General features: G+C 34.7%; 1 protein-coding gene across 3 annotated transcripts in view; it reads left to right on the forward strand.

Moving 5' to 3' along the window:
- Positions 1-7,341, forward strand: part of LOC128236901 (uncharacterized) — a 31,663-nt gene extending 24,322 nt beyond the window's left edge. For all 3 annotated transcript variants that reach the window (XM_052952033.1, XM_052952034.1, XM_052952032.1), the window contains 5 exons: positions 583-1,122; positions 1,741-1,962; positions 2,575-2,796; positions 3,412-3,951; positions 4,569-7,341. In XM_052952033.1, the coding sequence (XP_052807993.1) occupies positions 583-1,122; positions 1,741-1,962; positions 2,575-2,796; positions 3,412-3,951; positions 4,569-4,819 (1,775 nt within the window). In that variant the 3' untranslated portion in view covers positions 4,820-7,341. The remainder of the gene's footprint in view (positions 1-582; positions 1,123-1,740; positions 1,963-2,574; positions 2,797-3,411; positions 3,952-4,568) is intronic.
- The last annotated feature ends 478 nt before the right edge of the window (positions 7,342-7,819 follow it).

Below are 7,819 nucleotides of genomic sequence, written 5' to 3' on the forward strand. Positions count from 1 at the left end.
TTAATGGCCTTCAACAGTGCAAAGGTTAGTCTGAAACCTTAAACAGTCTGAGGATAAAATTCAGAGATAAAACTTTGAAAATACCTGATACCTTTCCATATCGCACACACGAGCAAACCGTTACTGTACATTTAAAAAACAAACGACAAAATTATTCCCAAATACTCAAGGATGTTCTTTAAATTATTCTGTATTGCATGATATCAATAAAGAACAGAGCACGGAATGCGCTTTAAAAATACTTCTTTTGTATAATTTCACAAAGTAACCATTAACGCACTTTAATGATCAAACCATCAACTAACAGTACTTTTTCATTATGTTTATAATTTACTGAGGAATGAACGTACCATCATTTGAGCTGACTGCAACAACACACTGGAAGTTCCTTAATAACCCTTCAATCAAATTTAAAAACTGGTGCTATATAAATTAGTCATTATTTGTAATTATATTAGTCTAGCATTTACGTGTAATTCGTGTTATGTCGCAATTTTAAATAGAACATAGAATATGACTTATTTACTGCTAGTCTTGATTCTGTAATTTACATTTCTACATTGAATTATTCTCTTAACACAGGTAATGAAATGGAGATACCTGGAAAGATGCTTCAATCGACTGAATCTGCCATCGACGAGAAGTGCTGCAAGCCCTGCTATGAGGATAGGGAATCCATCCAAGCTGATGCCTACTGTACTTCCTGCAAGAAAGAGCTGTGTGCTACCTGTGTTATTGCACACAGGAAACAAATGAGGTCTCATCGCATTTTCGCCAAGATATATGACGAAGAGAGCTATGAACCATGTGAGAGACATCCAAAAGAGTTCATCAAATATTATTGTCCAAAGCACGATTCGCCCATTTGTGGACATTGCTTAGTCTTGGAACATGGCTCATGCAAAGTAGAGATAATATCTGAGATGTGCAAGTCTGATTATGAAAGTATAAACGACGACAATGCCGATCTACTTACAAACAGTGATGGATCTGCGTACAAAATTGAAAACAACATTGACTTATTAACAGAAAAGGACACAACTGAGGAGCTGCTTGCGTCCGAAATCAACCTTGGTACAATGAAGGAAAAACATGTAGTCCCAGGGAAAGAACAACTATTCGGTATGCTTACGATATACTTTGAAACCTAAACAAGTTAAGGCCCTTCTACAGTACATAGGTTAGTCTGAAACCTTAAACAGTCTGAGGATAAAATTCAGAGTGTTGAAACTTTGAAAATACCTGATACCTTTCCATATCGCACGCACGAGCAAACCTGTACTGTACATTTAAAAAACAAACGACAAAATTATTCCCAAATACTCATGGATGTTCTTTAAATTATTCTGTATTGCATGATATCAATAGGGAACAGAACACGGAATGCGCTTTAGAAATACTTATTTTGTATAATTTCACAAAGTAACCATTAACGCACTTTAATGATCAAACCATCATCTAACAGTACTTATTCATTATGTTTATAATTTACTGAATAATGATGGTACCATCATTTGAGCTGACTGCAACAACACACTGGAAGTTCATTTATAACCCTTCAATCAAATTTAAAAACTGGTGCTTTATGAAATAGTCATTATTTGGAGTTATTGTTTTCTAGCATTTACGTGTAATTCGTGTTATGTCGCAATTTTAAATAGAACATAGAACATGACTTATTTACTGCTAGTTTTGATTTTGTAATTTACATTTCTACATTGAATAATTCTCTTTACACAGGTAATGACATAGAGGTACCTGGAAAGAAGCTTCAATTGACTGAATCTGCCATCGACGAGAATGCCGATCTACTTACAAACAGTGATGGATCTGCGTCTAAAATTAAAAGCAACATGTACTTATTAACAGAAAAGGACACTACTGAGGAGCTGCTTGCCTCCGAAATCGACCTTAGTACAATGAAGGAAAAACATGTAGTCTCAAGGAAAAAACAACTATTCGGTATGCTTACGATATACTTTGAAACCTAAACAAGTTAATGGCCCTTCTACAGTGCAAAGGTTAGTCTGAAACCTTAAACAGTCTGAGGATAAAATTCAGAGTGTTGAAACTTTGAAAATACCTGATACCTTTCCATATCGCACACACGAGCAAACCGTTACTGTAAATAAAAACAAACGACAAAATTATTCCCAAATACTCATGGATGTTCTTTAAATTATTCTGTATTGCATGATATCAATAGAGAACAGAGCACGGAATGCGCTTTAGAAATACTTCTTTTGTATAATTTCACAAAGTAACCATTAACGCACTTTAATGATCAAACTATCATTTAACAGTACTTATTCATAATGTTAATAATTTACTGAAGAATGAACGTACCATCATTTGAGCTGACTGCAACAACACACTGGAAGTTCATTAATAACCCTTCAAATTTAAAAACTGGTGCTATATGAAATAGTCATTATTTGGAATAATTGTATTCTAGCATTTACGTGTAATTCGTGTTATGTCGCAATTTTAAATAGAACATAGAACATGACTTATTTACTGCTAGTCTTGATTCTGTAATTTACATTTCTACATTGAATAATTCTCTTTACACAGGTAATGAAATGGAGGTACCTGGAAAGATGCTTCAATCGACTGAATCTGCCATCGACGAGAATGCCGATCTACTTACAAACAGTGATGGATCTGCGTCCAAAATTGAAAACAGCATTGACTTATTAACAGAAAAGGACACAATTGAGGAGCTGCTTGCGTCCGAAATCGACCTTAGTACAATTAAGGAAAAACATGTAGTCCCAAGGAAAAAACAACTATTCGGTATGCTTACGATATACTTTGAAACCTAAACAAGTTAATGGCCTTCTACAGTGCTAAGGTTAGTCTGAAACCTTAAACAGTCTGAGGATAAAATTCAGAGATAAAACTTTGAAAATACCTGATACCTTTCCATATCGCACACACGAGCAAACCGTTACTGTACATTTAAAAAACAAACGACAAAATTATTCCCAAATACTCATGGATGTTCTTTAAATTATTCTGTATTGCATGATATCAATAGAGAACAGAGCACGGAATGCGCTTTAGAAATACTTCTTTTGTATAATTTCACAAAGTTACCATTAACGCACTTTAATGATCGAACCATCAACTAACAGTACTTTTTCATTATGTTTATAATTTACTGAAGAATGAACGTACCATCATTTGAGCTCACTGCAACAACACACTGAAAGTTCATTAATAACCGTTCAATCAAATTTAAAATCTGGTGCTATATGAAATAGTCATTATTTGTAATTATATTAGTCTAGCATTTACGTGTAATTCGTGTTATGACGCAATTTTAAATAGAACATAGAATATGACTTTTTACTGCTAGTCTTGATTCTGTAATTTACATTTCTACATTGAATTATTCTCTTAACACAGGTAATGAAATGGAGATACCTGGAAAGATGCTTCAATCGACTGAATCTGCCATAGACGAGAAGTGCTGCAAGCCCTGCTATGAGGATGGGGAATCCGTCCAAGCTGAGGCCTACTGTACTTCCTGCAAGAAAGGGCTGTGTGCTACCTGTGTTATTGCACACAGGAAACAAATGAGGTCCCATCGCATTTTCGCCAAGATATATGACGAAGAGAACTATGAACCATGTGAGAGACATCCAAAAGAGTTCATCAAATATTATTGTCCAAAGCACGATTCGCGCATTTGTGGACATTGCTCAGTCTTGGAACATGGCTCATGCAAAGTAGAGATAATATCTGAGATGTGCAAGTCTGATTATGAAAGCATAAACGACGACAATGCCGATCTACTTACAAACAGTTATGGATCTGCGTCCAAAATTGAAAACAAAATTGATTTATTAACGGAAAAGGACACATCTGAGGAGCTGCTTGCGTCCGAAATCAACCTTGGTACAATGAAGGAAAAACATGAAGTCCCAGGGAAAGAACAACTATTCGGTATGCTTACGATATACTATGAAACCTAAACAAGTTAAGGCCCTTCTACAGTACATAAGTTAGTCTGAAACCTTAAACAGTCTGAGGATAAAATTCAGAGTGTTGAAACTTGGAAAATGCCTGATACCTTTCCATATCGCACGCACGAGCAAACCGTTACTGTACATTTAAAAACAAACGACAAAATCTTTCCCAAATACTCATGGATGTTCTTTAAATTATTCTGTATTGCATGATATCAATAGAGAACAGAGCACGGAATGCGCTTTAGAAATACTTCTTTTGTATAATTTCACAAAGTAACCATTAACGCACTTTAATGATCAAACCATCAACTACCAGTACTTATTCATTATGTTTATAATTTACTGAAGAATGACCGTACCATCATTTGAGCTGACTGCAACAATACACTGGAAGTTCATTAATTACCCTTCAATCAAATTTAAAAACTGGTGCTATATGAAATAGTCATTATTTGGAGTTATTGTATTCTAGCATTTACGTGTAATTCGTGTTATATCGCAATTTTAAATAGAACATAGAACATGATTTATTTTCTGCTAGTTTTGATTTTGTAATTTACATTTCTACATTGAATAATTCTCTTTACACAGATAAGGACATGGAGGTACCTGGAAAGAATCTTCAATCGACTGAATCTGCCATCGACGAGAATGCCGATCTACTTACAAACAGTGATGGGTCTACGTCCAAAATTGAAAGCAACATGTACTTATTAACAGAAAAGGACACAACTGAGGAGCTGCTTGCGTCCGAAATCGACCTTAGTACAATGAAGGAAAGACATGTAGTCCCAAGGAAAAAACAACTATTCGGTATGCTTACGATATATTTTGAAACCTAAACAAGTTAAGGGCCTTCTACAGTGCAAAGCTTAGTCTAAAAAACCGAAACACATTATCTTTTCAGTTTTGAAGTTTAATATGTATCAAGCAAAATAGATACAATTTAAAAACCTGTGTTGGTTAAAAGCATAGCTTTTTGTGTCAAGATATTAAATACTACCCAATTAAAATGATTTCATGGCTTTGGGTTTATTGCTTTATTTGTAAATGGACATTTTGATACCATTTCATTATCTTTTACTATTTATTAGGGATGGCAACGAGTACCCGAGTACTCGTGTACTCGATCGAACGTCCGAGTACTCGAGTACCAAATCACTACTCGAGTACTCGAAAAAAATCTATAAATATCACAAAATACACGATTTACAGATAAAATATCAGATCTGGTTAGTTGCCAAGAGGACAATTTACGGTCCCTCTAATCCCCGCTGTGTACACAATTGTCCTCAATAAATTAGTTGACAGTTAACAGTGATAGTTGCAAACTGTCAACAAAGGACCCCTATTTTAAATTAACACTGATGTCAATTAGCGAAGTATTGATAGCGGTACTTTCACCTACAAAATTTTAAAGCATACCAAATAGAGACCTTTCACCAAACAATATATAAAATATATAAAATCTATTTGAAAATATATCTCAAAGAAACCACACGACATTGTTTACAATTTAGTAAGTGGCATAATGCCATACACATTTATTTGGATTGTAGACGGATTGTTTCGAAAAAATGCAAATGCTTTTCGAGCCAAAATTTCGTAGAAAAAGTATGCTGTAAAATTTGCTTCACTACTTTTGTCACTAAAACAGCTTGCAAAGGATAATTTATACTCATGAAAACGTTCGTCCATTAAACTTATTACAACATGAACATTCTAATGTTTGGCCTTTTCCTTCAACAATTGCAAATTGGGAGGGCCTCTTTGAAGCCAGTTGTTATCTTTACTTAACCCATTAACCTCGCATAGTTTTCATTTAATTAGTCACGTACAAATTCAACAATAACAAAAGGGGCTAGAATCAAGAGATAATACTGCTATTAAGGGATACATACACTCGTATGTTCAGCATTTTTAAAGACTTATTTTATTTTTATTGTGATGTCTAAGCTCTCCACAAGCGAATCTAAATGAGTGAAAACGGTGCACCCCCTTAAATATTCTAAGTTTATTTTTAATGTCAATATCGGAGAAATAAAAAGATATGCTCAAAATAAACTGTTTCGTATTACATTTTTTTCATAAGGGAGTACCCCCAATTATCCTGCAAACATTTTAAACAAATTAGGTTTTATTCTAAGGGATGGGCGGGAGTAAAGAAAGTTACGCCCCAATGTTACACGACCTCTTACGTCAAATCCTGGATCCGCCCCTGCTCTCCTGACAAATTTAGCCTGTGTATTCCATTGAATAGGCAGTTCGAAACCGCATCAGTTGGTCTGTTAACTATTAACCTTGGATCTTATTCTAGGGTCATGAACAATTTTATAATAGGTAAATGGTTTTTCGTCATATTTTCAAAGCAAACTTTAGCCGATATGTAGCGCATAAATTAGTTGTTGATTCTCATGTCAGTAGTATTCTACAGTAACACGTATTATCATAACTTCTCGACAAAGCTTCAGATCTTGGACCAGTAGTTTTTAGTAATGCCCCCTTCATGTATCAGAACTAGATTTAGTGTATTTTTATTTTGCACTATGTCAACTCTCTGGTACCCTTATTACTAGGCCAAACATCACATGATATTTATGCAGAATTTATTAAAATTATTACTTCCGTCTTTGTTTGGACCATGTGTGAATGAAGGTTTTGTATAGTAAAATCGTAGGACAGCTCAAAACATAATAATACATAATGAACACAATCGAAACGTGATGACCAGAGATCCATATATCAGGTAAGCGATTAAGGGCTCTCTTGTTAACATATTTGTTTAAAGAATAGTCGAGCAGTATGGAATGTTTTGTCGGGAATAAATTCGTGCTTGTTTATCCAAGGATATGGTAGAATGAGATTGTCTGTGTAGCTATTAATGTCATTGTTATTGTTCGTGTATCATAGATAACTTTGCATTCATCATTCGCTTGGCAAAGGTATTGTCGGGTAATGTCCCTAACAATTGTGCTTTCAATTAAAATATCAATGTCACAGTAGAGGTCAATGTGGTCAAGCCAGTTTATATAAGCACTGTATTTCAAAGTCAAAACTTTTTTATCAAACTAATCTTACATACTTAATTTTTACAGCATCCTAGGAAACTGTTTTACAAATACGGCTAAAATTGCAAGATCATTAATTTGGCAATGATATGAGGATTTTATGGCAACATTATAAAGATATTATGATATTTAGTATTTGATTAAATATTATTATATTATGATATACATATGACTTTCCATCTGACATGGCATACGTTACGTCCCTGTGACAGTTCCTTTGTTTTTCAGCGAGCTGTATTACGAAAGAAGTTGTCCTACTAGTTGCCATTGTAATTATCGGAATTATTGTCCCGGTGGTTGTCAATAATAAAGGTAAGTGAAAGTAGTCATTCAAACATAGTTGTGGTATCTTCATACAGCTATGTAGTATATATGTTACCTATGCAACATACACATTTGGTAAAACCTCATAAAAATGTTTGAACTAGGTTTTTAAATCTTGATAGTTTTTATTGTTTATTCGCCTCTGAGTTGAAAGTAATTTTAAATAATACAACTGCTAAGGATCCATTTTTCGCATTCACAGGAGATTACACTCCCGTTGAGCTCACCAGTATTCGATACACTCGAGCTCCAGACATTCCAGTTAACAGCTGGACGAGTGAAATGATCCTTCTTCCTGGAGATAGACTGCTTATTGCTAATCGGCGTAACAATAATTCGCAAATGGTTGACCTGCATACCAACAACCTGATGTTCGAGGTAAGTCTGCCAGCTAGTCCATGGAGCATGTGTATCCTCCCAGGGGAGAGGTTGGCTGTAAGTTTACCAGAT

Source organism: Mya arenaria, chromosome 6, assembly GCF_026914265.1.
Source record: "Mya arenaria isolate MELC-2E11 chromosome 6, ASM2691426v1".
NCBI lineage: Eukaryota > Metazoa > Mollusca > Bivalvia > Myida > Myidae > Mya > Mya arenaria.